Genomic DNA, 21,623 nt, shown 5'->3' with positions numbered 1-21,623 from the left:
TGGATTTTTACGCTCAGTCTTGATGGTATTGTGATTGGTCCATGGTGTTGCTGGTACTCACTGTCACATGAGTCCTTGTCTTATTTGTGGGTTCGTTGCTGGAGTCTGTTCAGTTTTGTACACATCAATCTCCTCTTGAGCCATCACCTCCAACTATTTTTTATTCTTATCATCCGACATGAACTTTACAAAGGCGGAAGTTGCCAACATCTTGGAAGCATTTAGGCGAGGCCTAAGTCATCATCTCCCTTGGAAAAGATGTCCTTGAACTCGAGGATGACTTCAAGTCCTGAGTTCAGTTCCTCCTGGGTTAATATCAACTTGTTCTAGCAGGCGTTTTTCATCCTCTGACTCCAGTGGCATCAATCCTTTGAAAGTAATGGGTTGGAGTTCACATAACAGTGCTCTCGGATGTACAACAACTGTCTGAGTGGTGACGTTAGCAACATGGACATCACATACAATTTTTTTATACCCGGGTCCAAATTATTACCCATCCTTCACGGGTATCCGGGGTTACTGTGTCTTTCCATAGGCAATACAAGAAGGCGAGGAGTCATAATGTGCGAACATAGGAAAGAAGAAGTTAGGGACGAATCCAAGCACTGCTAAGTCAACCATAGTGGGCTCTGTGGTGGGGTGTGAGTGAGTTTAGTTTTACGCCGCTTAAAGCAATATTCGGTAAGTACAGAATGCAGGATACCTAGTGTCACGTCACCCAATCCCTAACCCTTACCTTGGTTTCAAATAGGGCAGGTGCTCAGCATTCTGTAATCTAGTCCAATATTCCGAATGCGTGGTACAACAGAAATGGGCTCCACACACAATGCCCACTGTGCTAGGGACCGTCTGCTGAAATCACAAATACTTATAAAGCTTTGTCTTTTCAGGAAACCACTATAATAAATTCAGCGGCTTGTGTGTGCACTTCAGGTGGACCAACTACGATTAGTCTGTCGTACAGACCCTGAAGTATATTTATCCAAGAAAGCCCACGCAAGAAATGTGGCAAGTCTAGATTTCCTTAGCTGAAAGTGAAGAAAGTCTCAGGGCTCCATTTCATTATATTATTTTTTCACTATGAACGTTTTTTTCAGTAAAATATGTTCGTTTCAGAGACTAGTTGTTAGACTAAACTACGATGTATGCACAGGAAGCCGATATCGCACTGTAGGTTAAACATAGACCATAGATATACACTCACGTCATATATATTAATAGAGTGACGTGAGTGTATACCTAGTCGTTGGTTTCACAGTAATTTCAGACTCACTGTGCGCATGCGCAGAGCGTGTAAAAATATCTACTGGTCAAGTTCCGCTTTTCGCGTACGTTTACCGATAGTGTAATCATGCACTCTAAAGAAAACGAAATATCAAACCAAATACATAGTTGTATGTCTATTACAACTTATTTTTATACCTGTACGTACAAAAGACCGAGAGTAGTGAAATAAATAGCTTGATTTATGTCAATAAGTTCGTCCCGCACAACCCCTTCTCACTACTATCAAAACACACATTTCTGATTCAGCTGCAACCAAAATAGGACATCAATACCGGAACAGCATATGTAAATCGATATATTTAGTCAGCTATGAACTGTTGTCACTCGTAAATAATTTTTAATCATTTTGTTTTGAGTGTATTTACACTATAGGTAAGCATACGACCAAACCGGAAATTGACCAGTAAATATTTTTACTCACTCTGCGCAAGCGCACAGCGAAATTATTGTGAAACCAACGGATGGTCTATGTTTAACCTACAGTGCGATATCGGCTTCCTGTGGTATTTTGGAACTTTCTTCTCGAACCATACCGGATGTGACGACGAAGATCCAGAAGAAGTTTTATGCAAGCTCCACATCAGCCGCAATCGGCGGAAACGTTCAGACGAAAGGGATGCGATATCGCTGTGAGGAGCTCGATTCTGATTAAAAATAGTAACGGGGGATTCCCATACAAAACGATACCAGGAAGCTTCGGAAGACATAGTTCTGCTCAAGGTAAGTGCGTTGTATAGCTCGTCACAATAATCTGAATAGTTAAACATGTAATTATGTCCCTGAGTTTGAAAGTCTGAATATTGATTCAACATAGAGAAGACGGACACAGATCTGTTTTACCAAGAGGTTATGATCTAGGACAGTGTGTATATGGATGTAACATCATATTTAGACACTTCATTTAAGTGGATCACTTAATTTATTCAACATACTCTTTCGGGTAAGAGTTCCTCCCGTTCCCCCATCCCTAATAATACTTATGAATTGACATTCACTAGAATTATTCCCAAAACCTAACACAACAATTACTAGAGGACTCAGAAAAAATACTGAAAGACCCTCAATCAAGTACAGTATTTAACAGGGGTGAACCTCTTAGTGTTACCTCAGTTAATCAGCGAAAGAAAGAACATGGGGGAACAGAAAGAACTCTTTCCCTTTTTCTTACTATCAAAACTGTGATGGATCACACGATACCATGATACTAGTAGTCCTCCAGCTGATGGGGGTTGTTGTCGGCATGGGTAAGTAACATTTTTGAGGGTGAAACTTCCTTACTGATGAGGATTAACTGATTTCAAGAATGTAAATGCTTGATTAATAATCTGGGAATTTACATATGTACACACTGTTAAATATTTCAACTCACTGTCATGTTACATCTGGTATAAATATATACTTCATAAACTAAGAATAGAGATATTCCAGCGTACAGATTTTGAAGAATAATAAGGGTGGTGCCGATTTAAGCTACCAAGGTTATATGAACACAAAGAAGTAACGGAAATGCATTTGCTGAGAATGTAGCCAATTTATGCTAGCATTCATTGGTGTTCATAATCTGTTTGATGTCAGCTATGTAAAATATATATTTCAATAATAAACAATCTTCATTATTCATTTTGGAGCTGTGGGTTTTTTTGTCCTACATGATGTTTTTCTTTTGTCCTTGTGTTTTTTTGTCCTAGGGGACAAAGGGTTTTTGTCTGCACATCCTGATCTGGACAGGACAGCAGGTGTGCAAAAACGCTGCATCTGCCCCAGGATTTTGATAACGCTTTTGTGGTGATGTGACATAATAATAGAATAGTAAATCTTATAAGAATAGAAATATGGTACTTTGAAAAATCAAGGATCAGATGGTATTTTACTTCACCCATTGGCATGCCTGGCACAGACCTAATGATTAGTGCACTTGAATATTCAACAGTGACATTAAGCAACATTCACCACTTGAGACTTACACTGAAGTTATAGTTTTTGTTTTTAAATCTCAAGGAATCATGTAAATGTTTAATTTTGCTGGTTTACCAAGAAAATTAGAGAAAAAGTTTTTAGAACTTTTTTAGAAAATAAAGTATTTCCAGCAGGTCATATTTTAAGATGACAATAACTTTTCAGGATATGGCGAGTTGTGAATGCTTCTGAAGAATGGATGAAGTTCAGAAGGAGGCTCTGAGACGGAGCCGGGTCTTTCTGGTGACCAACCTCATGCCCAATTCTCTCTGGGACCACCTGGTGGAAAAAGGTGTCTTCACAGATATGATGTTGGAATATATCAAGGTTTGTTTGTATAGATGATTTTGAGAATGACATCTGTGAGAGACTTTGGATGATCAGTACTTGAAGAATCATTGAGAGATTCTTCTGAATCTTTATGATTATAACTTGCAAGTTGGTTGTCATGGTTACCAAATTCACAATGTAGATAACTCTCTCTGAACTTTGCCTTCAGCCTTAAGACTGAGTTTATGTTTGGTCACTCCTGTGGTGTTGTCTTTTATTGTGCAGTTCCTAGTGGTTGATCCTGAGTGAGCTGTCTTACCCTCACAGAGTACAAGAGTTGTTTTGTGAATATTGTATCCTGTCCTGAGTTTGTGTTATGTGATTTTGTTATAATTTGGTGTTTGGATTTTGGATTTTTACGCTCAGTCTTGATGGTATTGTGATTGGTCCATGGTGTTGCTGGTACTCACTGTCACGTGAGTCCTTGTCTTATTTGTGGGTTCGTTGCTGGAGTCTGTTCAGTTTTGTACATATCAATCTCCTCTTGAACCATCATCTCCAACTATTTTTTATTCTCATCATCAGGCTGAGGGGGCAGCCTAGAGGGTAAAGCATACACCTATTACACCAAAGGTCCAAGTTTGATTCCCACATATGTACAGCCATAGAAATAGAGAAAGACAGGGTCTTTTTCTATTTTTATGTACAACCAATTTCTGCTATCCCCTGGCAATGTGTTGCTGGCATATCGCTAACAGTGGAGTAAAACCTGAAAGGACTCACTGGTTGTGCATAGTTCTAATCACCATCCCACTTTGTCACCTTTCTAATTCCTACGATGTTTATCTTGAATATGTCATTGAAATTTCCTCATTTTGTTTCTTTCAAAGGTATGACAAATCACATATTTCTGTTATGATCAAACTGTAAATCTTTAACAATGGTGGTAGGTGTTAGTTTTAAAGGTTCATATTCAAGGACTCTTATAGATTAAGGAAGGGTGGTGCGGTAGCGTAGTGATCAAGGTGTTTGTTCATTTCACTGAAGACCTGGGTTCAGTTCGACTCATTGGTACAATGTGTGAAGTCCATTTTGGTGTCATCTGCCGTGATGTTGCTGAAATAATGCTAAAATCTGTGTAAAACTATACTCACTTAAATTAAGGGTTGTTTATACTGGCAAATGTCAGTTTACTCCTGTATTCCATCATGTATATAAACATATGAGATATAATCTCAACAGCAGGTGTAGCCGAGTCCTTCTGACATGTCACTGGTACATCCAAAGTTTACACCTGTGCTTGATTTAAGAGATGTTATCCTACTTGCACCAGGTGCAACCTCAGATAAAACCTAGTTGCACCAGCCAAATTGCTTTTCTTGCAATAAAATTAAAAAAATATGCTATTAAATTTTTTGAATGCATTATTCAGAACTTTAACCCACTTATCATTACTCAGATTCATCACTTCTCTATGCTTGCGTTATCTGGTCGGATTTATTTCCAGTTCAAGCATTTTGGGGAAGTATGTAAATGGCTTTTCATATTTTGCTGTTTAGTATGCTACTATGAATAAAACCTTCATGGTGTCAACTTGATTTCCTGTATTTAAGTACTGTCGTTTCTAATTGTTAAACTGATTTATTTGTGCACAGTTTTACTGGTTCATCGTTCCTGACTAGTTTATGGATTTATGGATTTATGGTTTTCCACACACTTAATCTTAAAACTTGCACCCACTATTAAAACAATTACTTTTCCCGCTTTTATCATACTTTTGACAAGTGACACAAGACATTCTATATTCTAAAAGAATGACTTCACCTAGTGCAAGTGTGCCTAATAACTAGGTCGCACATTGTAATTTTGGGTTGCACCTGTGCAACTTTCAAAACTCTAAATCGAGCAATGACAAGACGATTTACTTACTAAATTACATGCTATTCATTTGTCAATATCCACAAATGAATATTTCTATTATCTGTATTTATACACGGAAACATATTTAACATCTTTAAATTTAAAAAAAATATAGAATTACTCTTACAAAGTTCCTCTGCACATTTATGATTGATGAAATATTCATAGAAACATTGTATTTGGCAGAAAACTTTTGTTCAGAATTCGGTTGAATCAATGTTCTACAGAGGGTTGTCAGATTTTGACCCTCATTGGTATTTTAAGATCTGACTGTAATGCAATTGTAGATATGACACGTGTCTCTGAGAGAGGTAATCACTGTGGCTGTTATCTTTCACTCCCACATGTAGTGAATGAATATAGCTCAAACTTTATGTATAATAACTTCTTTTATACATTAGTACAATGTTTCAATACAGATTCATGTACTGTCGTCAAGCAAGAATATGTATGTTGTACTTCCCAACTCTAAAATGCCACCAAAAGAAGTTATGTAGTGAATCACAATTGTTTTCAAGTAATAGTGTTATATATTTTAATTTGTCTTAAAATGATCAAACCAAGATAAATAAAATGGAAAAATTACAAATCATGCAGGGCTGTACCTTAAAGCTCTTTGACAGAACCTGTGAAGATACGGGTTAGAATGGGTCTGCAACAACCCATGTTTGTCGTAAGAGGCAACTAATGGGATTGTGTGATCAGACTCACTGACTTGGTTGACACATCTCAGTTACATAGGTCAATGCTCATATTTGGAATATTGCTGGTTGTGGCGTAAAACTAAACTTAGTCACTCACTCATTGCAGTCCTAGTCGTAACTGTTCATTATTTTGTTCTGTTTAGTGCAAAAAACCCAGAAGTGAGCAGGTCCGAACTCTCATGACGGACTTGAACCGGCGTCACCGAGCAGCATACAATGCTTTCCTGGAATGTTTGGACGAAACAGGTCATGAACACTGTGCTGATCACATACGCAACCATGAAATGAGGTATCGTATCGAGAAAGGACTTGTCCCAGTAATGCAGGAGACAAGCTCAAACAGCAGCAGTGTGCAAGCACCTTCAGGGGTGTTTGCTGGTCAGACAGCTCAAGTGGTGAATATGACGCATCAGTCTTCGCCTCCCCAACAGCCATCATCACAGCCTCCATCACAGCCTGTTGATGATGATGTTGAGATGCTGCTACTTCAGGATAATCCCCAGCCGTCCTCAAGTGAACCTTGTAAGAAGTTCAGATTATGCCAGCCATCATTTGTCCATTTATGATGAGGGAATTTGTGATTAGAAAGACATATTTCACAAAGATGACAAAATATGTAAAAACATTTGTATTATCACAAACTATGAAACTGTATTAGTTAAAAAAATATGGAATAGTATTTTTATTTTGATAATAAATGGTTGAGACAAAACATGTGGAAACCAGTCAATCACATTAAAAAAATGGTCAAAAGTTTATTATTAGTTGATGACAAACAGTGTTCTTTTAGTTTGTATCATGAGCATCAAAATGTATTTCTGTGTCACTGTAAATAGACAGCAAGGCCTGACCTTGCTCCACTTACAGTCGCAGCTTAACTGCTAAGGGAGACAACTCTCCGCTATTGAAAAAAGCACTAATTACATGTAATATCATTGTGTGATTGTGATCACTGTTAGTTATTGATACTGCAGTCTGTATAATTGTCATGATTCAGTTGTTATGCCCTCACATGTTCCTACCGATATTTACCTTTACACACCTGTACTTAAACTCATGCTTGTTTCTGCTTCAGCGTCTATAGCTCTGCATGGGTATGCCTACCACAGGCTCTCTAGTACTGATGATGTGAGTGACAGCAATAATATTACAATCAGTATGTCTTGAGTAGTATACTTAAGGATTCAAACGGATGGTTAATATTGAAATTTAATGGTGAAATGGCAGAGGTTATCCTATTTCGTAATGATGCCATTTGTTACAGACTGTTGACTGTAATGTGAATATTAAACTTTGAATTAGTTAAAGTGCATACATATTGCAATACTTGTGTCGGAATAGTAACATGAATATTTTCTATCCCCAAATAATGATGGATTTAATCAGTCGCAAAGTGATCATAAAATTGAGGTGATCGTAACTATCATACATTAACATCGACAGAGCGCAGTTGAATGAAACAACCTAAGGGCAGTGGCTATCGTAAGCTTATGTTAAGGTATGAGAGTTACGATCACCTTAGTTTTAGGATCACGGTGTGGAACTGGGTTCTGTGTGTAAGACAGCCTTAGAGCGGTGGCTGTCGTAATTTATGAAACAGAGTGCCATTGAATAAAACAGCCTAAGAGCAAAGTTCACGTTAAGGTATAGTAGTTATGATCACCTTAGTTTTAACATTACTGTAAGGAACAGGGCTCTGTGAGTAAAACAATCCTAGAGCAGTGGCTGTCATAAGTTTATGTTAAGATATAGTAGTTACGATCATCTTAGTTTTAGGAACACTGTGTGGAACAGGGTTCTGTGAGTAAAACAACCTTAGAGCAGTGGCTGTCATAAGTTTACGTTAAGGTATAGTAGTTACGATCATCTTAGTTTTAGGAACACTGTGTGGAACAGGGCTCTGTGAGTAAAACAACTTTAGAGCAGTGGCTGTCATAAGTTTATGTTAAGATATAGTAGTTACGATCATCTTAGTTTTAGGAACACTGTGTGGAACAGGGTTCTGTGAGTAAAACAACTTTAGAGCAGTGGCTGTCATAAGTTTATGTTAAGGTATAGTAGTTACGATCATCTTAGTTTTAGGAACACTGTGTGGAACAGGGTTCTGTGAGTAAAACAACCTTAGAGCAGTGGCTGTCATAAGTTTATGTCATCTTAGTTTTTACGATCATCTTAGTTTTACAGTCTAAGTAAACTTATCCTCAGTACTTTTCGTTACACTGTGTGGAACAGGGTTCTGTGAGTAAAACAATTTTAGAGCAGTGGCTGTCATAAGTTTATGTTAAAGGTCACATGCAACCAAAATATCAAACATAATTAAGACACGGTTATCACTTATTCATGATATATTAAATGCATTGCTGATTAAGAAAGAACAACGAAACAAAATTATGACTGTATAGTCACAAATCAAATGTGCAATATTTTGTACTTGGGTTTACCTCTCTTGAAACGAAGCAGCCGCGATACTGAACTGAGACAGAGCCGGTAGGCGTGCATTTAAGTGTGACAAAAGCCCTTTCATTGGCCACTGGTTTGGGTGCTGATATGCTTAGACTGCTCTTTGTGTAATTGATTATGTGCCCAATAGGTGTTAATTTCAAATTGCATGTTGTCATTAGCAGACAGGCAGCCAGACATATAGGTGTCAATAAACCAGACATTGAGTTTCTCTGTGACAGATTCTGCCTATCACAATCAACATGTTTTTTTGTGTAACGAGTAGATTATTTACTTGTTTGTGTACACAACCAAGATTAGACTACTTCTCACGAACTCATACTCCGGGCAGGCATGAGTGCAGCGCAGCACAACTGTTGAAATTAGCGAATCGTTTGAATTCTGATTTCGCGGGCTTTTTTCATCGCATATTTTTTTATGTTTATAGGCTGATTGGCATTTTTGATGATTTGTTTCGGTAAGTGCACCAAAAGGTATCAGGATATGCAAAGTTGTGTTTTACGTTGCATGTGACCTTTAAGGTATGGAAATTATGTTCACCTTAGTTCCACTTTGTGGAACAGGGTTCTGTGTGTAAAACAGCCTTAGAGCAGTGGCTGTTGTAATATACGGAACTGAGTGCTGTTGATTAGAACAACTTTAGAGCAGTGGCTGTCGTAAGTTTATGTTAAGGTATGGGAGTTACGATCACCATAGTTTTAGCATCACTTTGTGGAACAGGGTTCTGTGTGTAAAACAGCCTTAGAGCAGTGGCTGTCGTAATATATGGAACTGAGTGCTGTTGATTAGAACAACTTTAGAGCAGTGGCTGTCGTAAGTTTATGTTAAGGTATGGGAGTTACGATCACCATAGTTTTAGCATCACTTTGTGGAACAGGGTTCTGTGTGTAAAACGACCTTAGAGCAGTGGCTGTCGTAATATACGGAACTGATTGCTGTTGATTAGAACAACTTTGGAGCAGTGGCTGTCGTAAGTTTATGTTAAGGTATGGGAGTTACAATCACCATAGTTTTAGCATCACTTTGTGGAACAGGGTTCTGTGTGTAAAACGACCTTAGAGCAGTGGCTGTCGTAATATATGGAACTGATTGCTGTTGATTAGAACAACTTTGGAGCAGTGGCTGTCGTAAGTTTATGTTAAGGTATGGGAGTTACGATCACCATAGTTTTAGCATCACTTTGTGGACAGGGTTCTGTGTGTAAAACAACCATAGAGCGATGACTGTTGTAATATACGGAACAGAGTGCTGTTGAATAAAACAGCCTAACAGCTGTCGTAAATTTACATTTAGGTATGGGAGTTACGATCACCTTAGGTTTAGCATCACTTTATGGAACAGGGTTCTGTGTGTTAAACAACCATAAAAAGATGACTGTTGTAAGTCAATGTTAAGGTAAGGAATTGCAGTAAGAACATTTTGCATAATGGCACCCTTGTCAATGGAGGTCATGTCTAACTTTGATCCTTAATGTTATGCTTAATGATGACAGTATGGTGGTTTCTTTAATCAGGTTTATCCAATGGAGAGCACCCCTCGTGGCTATGTCTTTGTCATCAACAACAAAGATTTTCTCTATATGCAGCCCAGACTTGGCACAGATAGTGATGTACAAAGGGTGGAATCATTGTTTGAGAGACTGGGATTTGTAGTCAAAGTAATGCATAACTTAACAGCTGAGGTAGGTATTTCATTAAAACTGACTTTCACTATTTGTGTATATACTGGTATGTGAACCTACACTGACCACAAACTAATCATATTTGCACAAAGGAATTTTCTAAAACACCATTTCTCAAAGAGATATTGTTTGAGCAAATGTAACGTATATGTGCTTCAGTAAGGTTTGAATATTGTGTCATTTCTTCCAAAAGATGCGTTTGCTTGTCATGCTGAAGGCATTGATTTGATTCTCTACAGTGATACAATGTGTGAATCCCATTTCTGGTGTCAGTCGCTGTGATGTTGCTGTAATATTGCTAAAAATACTTTCCCACTCTTAAAGATGCTGAAAGTCACATGACATTTAAATAGCCACTGAAACAATGGGCTCAGTGGAAGGGGATTGTTGTCAGTTATCACAGGTTTGAACTGGAGGGAATCAGGGAAAGTCATCCAGTTATATCGGAGGAGATATATACTTTATGCAATGTTTGATGGGGCATTAAAAATGTTAGTTCCCGTCATATCATAACGAAGGACACCAGAAATGGGCTTCACGCATTGTACACATATTGGGAATCAACCCAGGTCTTGGGTGTGACATGCAAACTTTTTAACCTCTTGGCCACCCCAATGCTCATACTATGACTGATATTAACTGGGTAATGTTACATGTTTGCAGGTAAGAAATATTGTCCCCTGCCACAGCAGCGTCTGTATGTACGTACATATGTCCCAATTCTTGTTAACGCGATATCTCATGACCTATTGTACCCAACGCTTTCAAAATTGGTGACAGCGTACATTTGGGGATTACGCAGACACCAGTCACTTGGGTGACCTTGACCTTATTTTCACGGTCACCATGACACTTTGGTCACTTTGCAGATTCTTGTTAACTCGATATCTCATGAACTATTGTACCCAATATCTTCAAACTTGGTGACAGCCTACATTGGCACCAGTCAGTTTTGGTGACCTTGATCTTATTTTCAAGATCAATGTTATCAACGTTTCATTTTTCTTTAGCAGCGAGGGACATTGCCATATTTGTGGCAAACACTTGTTAATTCTTGAATTGCCATATCTGTAAGGGCCAACTGCTGTCTTTTAGCTCATGAGGATGAGTCTGAGAGAATTTGCCAGACAATGTCGATGGGACCAAGTTGATTCCTGCGTAGTGGTGATCCTCACTCACGGGGGTAATGACCAACGGATGTATGGTACTGATGGCTGGTTTAACAACAACAACTTCATCACAAACAGAGACCTCTTTGATACATTTGGTAGCAATAACTGCCCCATCCTACAAGGGAAACCGAAGCTATTTCTGATTCAAGCATGCCGGGGCTGTGAGTATGAATTGTTTTTAATACATTTCAAAGGATACATTGTGAGTATGTTAGTTTTTTTTTGTTGATTTGTTTTTTATTTAACACTGCACTCAGCAATATTACGACTATACAACAGAGTTGCAATGACATGTATCAGCCAAGTCGAGTTGTTACTACTTCTGACAGTCATGGGTTGCTGAAAAGAAATTCAAACCTGGATCTTCTACTTAGATTATGTGAGGACAGCTATCGCCAGTCAGAGCACAGACAAATACTGCATATCTGTAGATTGTGTGATCCCGATAAAGCTCCTAGGTTGTAAATCAGGTAATTTTCATGATGTTGATGGAGCACAGTAGTCAGTAGCTCACAGTACCTTTTCAGAAAGTTGTCAAATGTGCTCATTTTGTGTCAGCCTTAATAAGAAGGGAGATAACTTCTAATTGGGTGTTCAGTATCACCAAACCTGTGGTTTGTACTGCATGCACATGTTGGACTCAGTCAGTGAGGTCTAAAGTATTGGTAAGCCAAATTTACTCACTTATTTGACAATTCAAAGGACTTTGAAAATGCATTTTCTTAACTTGTACCATATATAGTAAGATAATTTTTCATAATTAAGGTTTTGTGGCTGTTTTGGACTTGACTAATGGAAACTGGGTTTGACTTCAAAATTTGTTCACAAGTATTCTTTGGCTTAAAGTTGGTATGAAAGATATTTTAAATATCAAGCTTGCTGTTTGGTATGAAAGATATTTGAAATATCAAGCTTGCTGTTTATTCAATGTAATTAAGATACTGGTTTTGCACATCGTATTTGTGAACGTTTTCAAGTTTGTTTGTGCTGCAGTTTGTGTTGTCCAAAATGTATATGTATGCAACTCTGTTCTAGATGTGTAAATTTAGGGAACTTGATGTCATATGTAATAATGTTCTTTCCGATGTGTTACAGTCATTCTAATGTTTAACACTAAATAAGGCTCAGTAATAAAATGGAAAAGCAAGAATTTCATGTTGATATTGACAGTATACAACAGACTTTCTTGCATGTCTATCTTCCCTCTGAGTGTCACTCCCAATTTACTATCATTCCTGTAATAGGTTGAGTCAGAAGCTCAAAAGCGGGTGCGTTATTGGCGGTATGAGGTTAGTGTGAGTGAGCATGTAGTTTTTGTCATTCTTAGAAATATTCCATCGGCATCACGGCAAGGTACCCCAGAAATGGGCTTCACACATTGTAACTATGTGGAGAATCAAAGCGGCGCCTTTAGAGTGATGACTGAAAGCTTTAACCGCTCGGGCACCCCATTGTGCTTTTGTTTTTGAATACTAAAAGGTATTTAATGGAATATAAATCTTTCCAATATCCGTTTTCCCAGCGGAAGAAGATAAGGGCTGTGTTAGCTTCCAGACTAAACGTTCTGTACAAGTATCAGAAAAGGATATCACAGCTGAGCACGGCCATGCCTTTGGAGAACTAGATCGATCTGATGGACGGTATTCCGACTTGCAGTCTCTTCCGTCTTTCTCGGACATGATCATTGCTCAGTCCAGCGTGGCAGGTAACTCACAATATTGGCGTTTGTCTTATAGCCTTTGTGGTTATTTTTAAATGAAAAGACATTTGGAAGTTTGTATTTTTGTTATAGCTACAATCTGACTGATGGTATTTTTGTTACAGCTACAATCTGACTGATGGTATTTTTGTTATAGCTACAATCTGACTGACAGTATTTTTGTTATAGCTACAATCTGACTGATGGTATTTTTGTTATATCTACAATCTGACTGACGGTATTTTTGTTATAGCTACAATCTGACTGATGGTATTTTTGTTATAGCTACAATCTGACTGATGGTATTTTTGTTATATGTACAATCTGACTGACAGTATTTTTGTTATATCTACAATCTGACTGATGGTATTTTTATTATAGCTACAATCTGACTGACAGTATTTTTGTTATAGCTACAATCTGACTGATGGTATTTTTGTTATATCTACAATCTGACTGACGGTATTTTTGTTATAGCTACAATCTGACTGACAGTATTTTTGTTATAGCTACAATCTGACTGATGGTATTTTTGTTATAGCTACAATCTGACTGATGGTATTTTTGTCATAGCTACAATCTGACTGACAGTATTTTTGTTATAGCTACAATCTGACTGACAGTATTTTTGTTATAGCTACAATCTGACTGTTGGTATTTTTGTTATAGCTACAATCTGACTGATGGTATTTTTGTTATAGCTACAATCTGACTGACAGTATTTTGTTATAGCTACAGTCTGACTGATGGTATTTTTGTTATAGCTACAATCTGACTGACAGTATTTTTGTTATAGCTACAATCTGACTGACGGTATCTTTGTTATAGACACAATCTGACAGATGGTATTTTTGTTATAGCTACAGTCTGACTGATGGTATTTTTGTTATAGCTACAATCTGACTGACAGTATTTTTGTTACAGCTACAATCTGACTGATGGTATTTTTGTTATAGCTACAATCTGACTGACAGTATTTTTGCGGAAGCCTTAGTTTATTAATTATTTAATCAACACTTATTTTATGATGAGGAGTTGAGTTGTAAACTTTTCCTTTGTGAATATCTAATCACTTAACACATTTTTTAAAACCCATAACATCTAAATTCTAACTCTTTTAATGTTCAAAACCTACTAATTCTAAACTAATTTAACCCCTTAATATCTAATATCTAATTTTCTTCACTATCTAGACCAGACTGATTATCTCAACTTAACTGTCTAGCTACTGACATCCTAGTCTAACTCTAAATTTCTAACATCTGACTATCAGCAATGTCTGAAACTGACTGATTCTGTGAGCTTCTGTCGTACACTCACAGGTAGTTGTGCAGTCAATGTCCATGGACATGCAAAGTAAATGCGCTTCAATGAATGTTTTTAATTCCATAAACACTAAGTGAATGATGTGCATTTGCGTGAGCTAACACAAAGCATGCAGGTTCTTTGCTGAGTTGGAGAATAGAATTTAGTCCCAGTCGATTTGTACGTGTTGTGCATGTTGTTTTGAGTGTTTGTGTGAGCTGTTTTGTTGTTTGTGTGTTGTGTATGTGTTGTTTGTGTGTGCCGTGCCATGTTTGTATTGTGTGCTGTTTTTGTGCGTTGTGTTGTTTGCGTGTTGTGTGCTTTGTGATTGGTGCTTTTTTTGTGTTTGTTTGTTGTGTATGTGTTGTGTTAGTTGTTTGTGTGTGCTGTGCCATGTTGTTACATGCCGGGGGGATATAGTCGACGCCTTGTCTGTCCATCCGTCCCTAATCATTTTGTTTCTGGAGCATAACTCAGAAACCGTTCAATATTTTTAGACCAAACTTGATAGATATAGTAATCTCAGCCTATGGTTGTGCCTTTTGCTATTTACAGATTTTTGGCATTTATATTTTTTTTCCATGGAACATTTTGGTGTTAGTCTTATGGTAGGGTGGGCTTCATTTCTGGAGCAGAACTAAAAAACTGTTCAATATTTCTCTGCAAAACTTGGTAGATATATCAATCAGAAGCTGAAGTGGTGCCTGTTGCTATGTACAGGTTTTTGTGACTTATTATTTTCTTGGTTTCCATGGAAATGTTTCGCCCCTAGTCTGAAAAGTGAGAGGTGTGTTTCATTTCCAGAGCAGAACTCAAAAACTTCTTAATATCTGTTAGTAAAACTTTCTAGATATGTGTTGCAGACCCCAAAGTGGTGCCTTTTGATTTTTAAAGGTTTTTGTGATGTATTATTTTCTTGGTTTCCATGGAAACATTTCGGACTTAGTCTCAAAATGGAGGGGTGGACTTCGTTCCCTGAGCACAACTCGAAAACCATTTCATATCTTTCAACAGATCTTGGTAGATATATGAGACAGATTTTGAAATTATGACTTTGCTGATTACAGATATATGGCATTTATAATTTCAATGAATTCCATGGAAACAATTCAAACTTAGTCTAAAAAAACAATGAGTAACTCTCAGATTATTTGTCCTTTCAAGCATGTGGGGGCCAGGGGGATATGTCATCTTCTGATGACTCTTGTTTGTATTGTGTGCTGTTTTTGTGCATTGTGTTGTTTGTGTGTTGTGTGCTTTGTGATTGTTGCTTTTTTGTGTTTGTGTATTGTGTTATGTGTTGAGTGTGTTATGTGTTAGTGTATGTGTTGTGTGTTTGGTGTGCATGTGTATTGTGTGTGCTGTGTTCTTTTGTTTGTGTGTTGTGTTATTTCTTGTCTGTTGACTCGATGAATTCTGCCATTACAAAGTTGGAATAGTGCTGACTATGCATTAATCACAACCTACATAATCTCAAACAGTTTCATCATAAGGTTTTTGCAAGGTATTTTTTGTTTGACTTGGAATAATGTTTCATATGGGAAATGTGAAAAAAAAGGTCAAAGTCAAGATCAAAACAAATGTCATTACAGGTCATATGAGCAGGAGTACGAGTCATGGAACTATTTGATGATGTATCACCTGGTGCTGTTGTCAGTTTCATGACAGACAGATTCAATTTTTTGCAGGATTTGTGTCATACAGAAATACAGAGGAAGGCAGTTATTTCATAAATTCAGTGGTTGACGTGTTCACAGAGTATGCCGACAAGTGTGATATTCACGACATGCTTACAAAGGTGGGATATCTATATGGGAAGGGCAGAAAGGTGGACTATACATGGTGGACCATATATAGAGTAGAAAGGTCGATTTTTCCAGATATTTTTCATCTTAATTTTGATTACTTTTTCACTTTTAATATGTTACAAGTATGGTTTGTAGCCAATGTTCAAGAAAATTTGGTTTCAGATTCTGTATTTGATACAAAAAACATGTCGTCAAAACACAGATACTAAAGTTATTACGGGATGAGATTTTTGTGCATGTCATGAAAATGCATCCCGGGTGTTATCCCTATAAGGATTGCCATAAACAGAGCTGATACTTTTGGTACATTGTCACAGCACATTACTTTGTCTCTACAAGTACAAAAACATCAACAGCGACAATACATTTTGGGCTTCTCTTGTGATCCAAATTTGTGGCTTAAAAGTCGAGGGAGCAGTGGGATAGTCTTGTGTTCACTCATCAGGCCAAGGACCTGGGTTCAATTTCCCACATGGGTACAATGTGTTAAGCCCATTTCGGCTGTCCCTAGCCATGGTATTGCTGGAATATTGGTAAAATTAGCATAAAACTGTTGTCACTGACTTACTTTCTCATAAAAACTTACAGAGGTTCTGCAACTTTTTGATAAAACGATATTTTTCTGTGCAGGTTAACAGGGTGATAGCTGAGAACTTCCAGACCCATGATGGCAAGAAAATGATGCCAGCTTCCACAAACCAGCTCCTCAAGAAATGGTTCCTTAATCCGATTAAGTTCCAATAGGTGTGCAGATCCCCTCGATCTGTTTGAAAGAATTCATGGAGAAATTGTGCAAAAATAATGTCAAAAGAGAATGTTTTGTCTGAAGAAATGTTTTACTATGAAATACCTGAAGATACGTGGTAGTGGAGATGACATTGTGATATTTTGCTGTAAATACGAAGATGTGTAAAAAACAAAAGTTGGCATTAGAATTTATGGTTTCTATGGTGACAATGTCTTTCATTGCATGTAGTTAAGTAATGAATCATGTGCAAGGACAGATAACGTTCATGAATTACAGTGCTTTTTTTTCAAAAACTGAAGTAAAGCTGACCATCTGAAAAGGCATTTCTACAGTAGATAAATCATTCTCTTCCTACAGAGCTTGCTTGTTATGCCCTCCTAAGAACCATATTTCTTGGTTCTCATGAAATACCCTAGCGGCAAAAAATCACAACACAGTCATGGACCCTGAATGCTCACACCATGAAAGGGCCGTATTAGAACAGAGGTTTGTAGAAAGAGATGACGTGTAACCTCTTTGGGAAGAGAATGTAGGTAGATGAGAACAATTAATTTGTTTAATACGTCAAATAGTCAACACGTTTAATAGTCAACATGTAAAAAAGCCGAAACCAACAAAATTTATGTCATCTGTCATTCAAGGTTTCTGGATATAGAATTCTGTTCTAGTTATATTGTTTGAAAATTTATGACAATTTACAATACAAAAAGATATAATTTTCCAAGCCACATAGAGGTGAGCTGCATTAATAATACCACCTTTCCATGGGATATGCTCAAGGTAAAACTACAGATGGCAGGTACGGATAATTAAAGTCATGTGTAACACAGAAATAGATGAATCTCGAGTCATGCTTTGAATGTACTTATGGTAGTGGATGATTTTAACTCGATTGGGAGAGAGTCCCACAGAGAAGCTGCTGCATATGAAAAGGTTCTTGCATCAAATGATTTTAGATTATAGCTTGGGACAGCAAGTAGCAGTTGCACTGATGAGCGCAGATTTTTTTCTGGAGAGTAATGTTTCAGAAGGTCTTGAAAAGCTGATTGGTGAGGCAGAGAATCTTGAAGTCAAACCTTGCAAGTATAAGGAGCCAGTGTAGCAAGTTCAGAATGGGGGAGATGTGACAGCAAGGACCGATGAGAGTGATGGTATTGCAGTACCTCATAACCTTTTCTTTGTCCGGTTTCTGAATATTTTACTCTATCTGTGGATTTTTAGTGATTTTCAGGTTTATGAAAATATGAGAATATGAACAAGCTATTGAACAACGCTGAGTTGTATGACACTTGCCTATTCAGACTTTTAACAACAAATACATCTATTAAATGGGACGTCCGAAAGCAGCTTTCACTATCAGACATTGACAACTGTTTCACTCAGGCTGATTTCTCATGTAGTTTACTCAAATATTTTATGAATATGTCTTTATATCATTTTAGATCATAAAATTATGTTTCAAAACAATATGATAAATCATGCCTTTTAACATTTTTAATCATATTTTTATGTATCATATTTTTTTTTAACATGAAAGGGATAAAAGACCTGATGTCATGCCACTAACATGATATAGAGGCAAAAAGTTATGGAAGTCGTTATGAGGAACACAACATTTCTAAGTATATTCTCACTTTTTCCTGTTCCTCAAAATAGAGAAATTGACATCTCTAGAGTCTTGCCTTTTATGTGTGTCACATCTAAACGCTGTTCAAATGCTTTCACAAGAGTTTTCAGCAACTTCAACTTGTGTAGTGGGTCAGTAATGACTTGTCAAACAATCACTGTTTTGTCTTTGTTTTAAAAGATTTTCTGGATCAATTATTGGAACATGCATCCTTTTCAGTGATTGGTGTGTGCTTCTAGAGTCTTTTGGATTTATCAAACACTAAGTCACCTTGATCCCATATTTATGAAACACCTCCATGAAAACCAAAATGTTTACAATGAATTTTACATGAAAAACAGTATTTTTGGTAACTCTCTTGCAAATATAAGTGAAATATATTGACCTGTGAAGTATTGTCAGTTAATGATTACACACTCGTGAACATTTCCTTGTGAATTGGGATTCCATCTGTGGTCATTTCATTGATGTATGGTGTACACAGTAAACAACTCCTCTGCTGCATTAAGGGAGAACCATGCTGCTGAACACAGGAAGTGACTTTTTGCTGGCCTTGACCTATGCTAATGAATATACATGAGTGCCATAGTTAAGTAATTTTAAGTATGACAGCAACTGTCAAGAGATAGACATTCAGTGTGCATGATGACATTTTGTAGCTGTATGAACGAATGTACTGACCTGCATGATACTAGCGAGAGTGTGACTGACAGCAAACAACATATGACCATGTGTTCTTCCTTGTGTTTGAAATATACCTTTGTTCTACCAGCAGTGACTGATGTGTTCTTCCTTGTGTTTGAAATATACCTTTGTTCTACCAGCAGTGACTGATGTGTTCTTCCTTGTGTTTGAAATATACCTTTGTTCTACCAGCAGTGACTGGTACCAGGTAGTACCGTATGTGATCACTGCAAACAATCTATTACGAAGGCTGGTCAGGTGTGTGCTGTGAACACACAATGTTTTTAGGAAGGAAGTGGACAGATGGAAGATATGTTATAGTTGGGATAACACTTCCTTAGCAAAATTCAAATTGCATTACTTATTTGGGTCAAGTCCCATATAGAACTGAAACCCACACTTTAAGGGTGAGGTACCTGATTGCCAGCATACAATGTCTGTGACCGAACTCACTTAGTGAAAGCATTGGTAGTGGTGAGAGTTTGTATTCTGGTAATCAGATGCCTCAGTAAGACTGTGTAGGTTTGAATCTTGAATGGGGCTCGAACCAATACCAGTAAGCAGAAATTTTGTTACTGCATTTAATTAACTGTGGTAATGTCTCAGAATTGGATGAACACTATTGATCAGTTAGAGAAAATATTTTAATTATATATTTTAACCACCAAACTGTTATTTTTAAATTATGCATCTTTCATGGAATAAGAGAGGCTTGTTAGGATCAATATTATGAAATGACACTAAGTCAAATATCATTTAATGAATCGGTTTTGATTAAGATAAAATGATATTTTTGATCTCATCCTTGAAGTCTTTAATTAACAAGCTCCTTATTTTTGTCTCTTATAACCATATGCTTAGATCATCATAGGATGTTGGTGGTCCAACTTTGACAGCTCACATGCTTGTTGGATAGCTGTCATGCTTCACAAATCTTTTTTGATAATGAAGAGTGCAAAACAGTACACTGTAGTGTTGTCAGATCTTCTTGCAGCATCCTATTGTGTCCGAGTAATTGTAGTAAAAGACCCAATTTTCATGGGATTGGAGTTTAACAGCAATATGCTCAAACTAATTAAGCGATTGATCTGACTCATGCGTTGTACATATCTGTTCAGTATTAGAGACAATAGTCTGTCGCCATCATTAAATTATCCTGTATATTTTTTTATGTATTGTTGTATTAAATAACCTGGTGTATTTGATTCCATAAACTAATTGTAATTCCAGATCTATTGAAGCAAAGGTGAAATGCTTTGTCAGCAGGAATGAAACACCACCATCCGTACTCAGCTTGCCTTGTTGTATACCTGCTCATCTGGAACTTTCCTCTGTTCTGAATTATTTCAAGCCTCAGAAGGTGCTATGACACATTGCAATGAGAGATACATTTTGATTCTTGCCATGACCTTCCCAGATAAAAAAACACATCCTCAGATTTTCTTGTTCATTACTTGAAACAAAATGTTTTAGGTCTACATTCGAAAAGGTGCTCCCTGCATATAGAGATGGTTGTAGTGTTGCAAAGAGAACTGGCACCTGTGGAATTTGGGGCTTTTGATGAGGTAAACAGCTGAAAAGGTTCATATTGAGATGGTGGTCATGAGATGTATGTTTGCAGCAGCTACTACCAAATATAGAATCGTTGATAACTGTCACCCCTGCAGAATAGTCACTTGTTTATTCTGCAGTTACTGATGTAATAATGTCAAGGTCACTGCTACCAAAACTGATAGGAAAGACCGGAGTCCATGACATACATTTCTGTACAATTAGGGATAAATGTTTATGATGTTGGTATCACTTCAGTCATATTTACTGATATTCTGAATTCCAAAAGAAACATGATAATTGACAGTGTTTGAAATTACATAAAATATCACAAAGCATGTCTGGTTATGAATAAAGATTGTTTGCGTGTTTACTTTAAGGACTTGCTTTGCTTTCTTTGCATATTTAATAAACAAACACAAACTCTTTATTCAGGACTGACAAGCTTTAAATGTTTCATGGTTTTGTTTTTAACGGAGTACTGGGTATATATGTGACTCCCTGTTTATATGTATGCATTTGCAATAAATATCCTGCTTTCTATTTTTCAACAATGTTTTTGTTCAATTATTTGACATTATAAATTCTGCATCATCTCTGAAGCCACTTCTGCCATATTGAAATAGCTATTTATGGCCAGAACCTTTTCAGAATGAAATGGTTATTTGGTACATGAGTAGTTTTTGTTTGGGTGCTAAACTAGGCTGCAAAGTACTAGTATGTACTATCTGGATGTTGAACAGTTGTACAT

At 37.1% G+C, this 21,623-nt stretch overlaps 1 protein-coding gene across 2 annotated transcripts; it reads left to right on the top strand.

Annotated features, from left to right (window-relative positions):
• The first annotated feature begins 1,950 nt into the window (after positions 1-1,950).
• On the top strand, positions 1,951-21,421 carry LOC137268388 (caspase-3-like). 2 transcript variants are annotated; one of them, XM_067802954.1, is made up of 9 exons: positions 1,951-2,007; positions 3,409-3,570; positions 6,281-6,659; positions 7,213-7,265; positions 10,111-10,278; positions 11,374-11,611; positions 12,973-13,155; positions 16,143-16,252; positions 16,893-21,421. In XM_067802954.1, exons 2-9 carry the CDS (start codon positions 3,439-3,441, stop codon positions 17,004-17,006), a joined length of 1,377 nt encoding a protein of 458 aa, XP_067659055.1. In that variant the 5' UTR covers positions 1,951-2,007; positions 3,409-3,438; the 3' UTR covers positions 17,007-21,421. The 2 variants fall into 2 exon arrangements, with proteins under 2 accessions (XP_067659055.1, XP_067659056.1); XM_067802955.1 differs by having other exon boundaries at positions 1,958-2,007; positions 16,143-16,320; positions 16,893-16,984.
• The last annotated feature ends 202 nt before the right edge of the window (positions 21,422-21,623 follow it).

The sequence above is a fragment of the Haliotis asinina genome, chromosome 16, assembly GCF_037392515.1.
Source record: "Haliotis asinina isolate JCU_RB_2024 chromosome 16, JCU_Hal_asi_v2, whole genome shotgun sequence".
NCBI classification, from domain to species: Eukaryota; Metazoa; Mollusca; class Gastropoda; order Lepetellida; family Haliotidae; genus Haliotis; species Haliotis asinina.
The sequence above is the reverse complement of the archived record's forward strand: the minus strand, read 5'-3'. Positions and strand labels throughout refer to the sequence as shown.

Coding starts and splice junctions, on each gene's coding strand:
- LOC137268388 (XM_067802954.1), top strand. CDS start 3,439: ATGGATGAAGTTCAGAAGGAGGCTCTGAGACGGAGCCGGGTCTTTCTG. Junction 6,660..7,212: donor GCCGTCCTCAAGTGAACCTT/GTAAGAAGTTCA, acceptor TTTCTGCTTCAG/CGTCTATAGCTCTGCATGGG. Junction 7,266..10,110: donor GGCTCTCTAGTACTGATGAT/GTGAGTGACAGC, acceptor TTCTTTAATCAG/GTTTATCCAATGGAGAGCAC.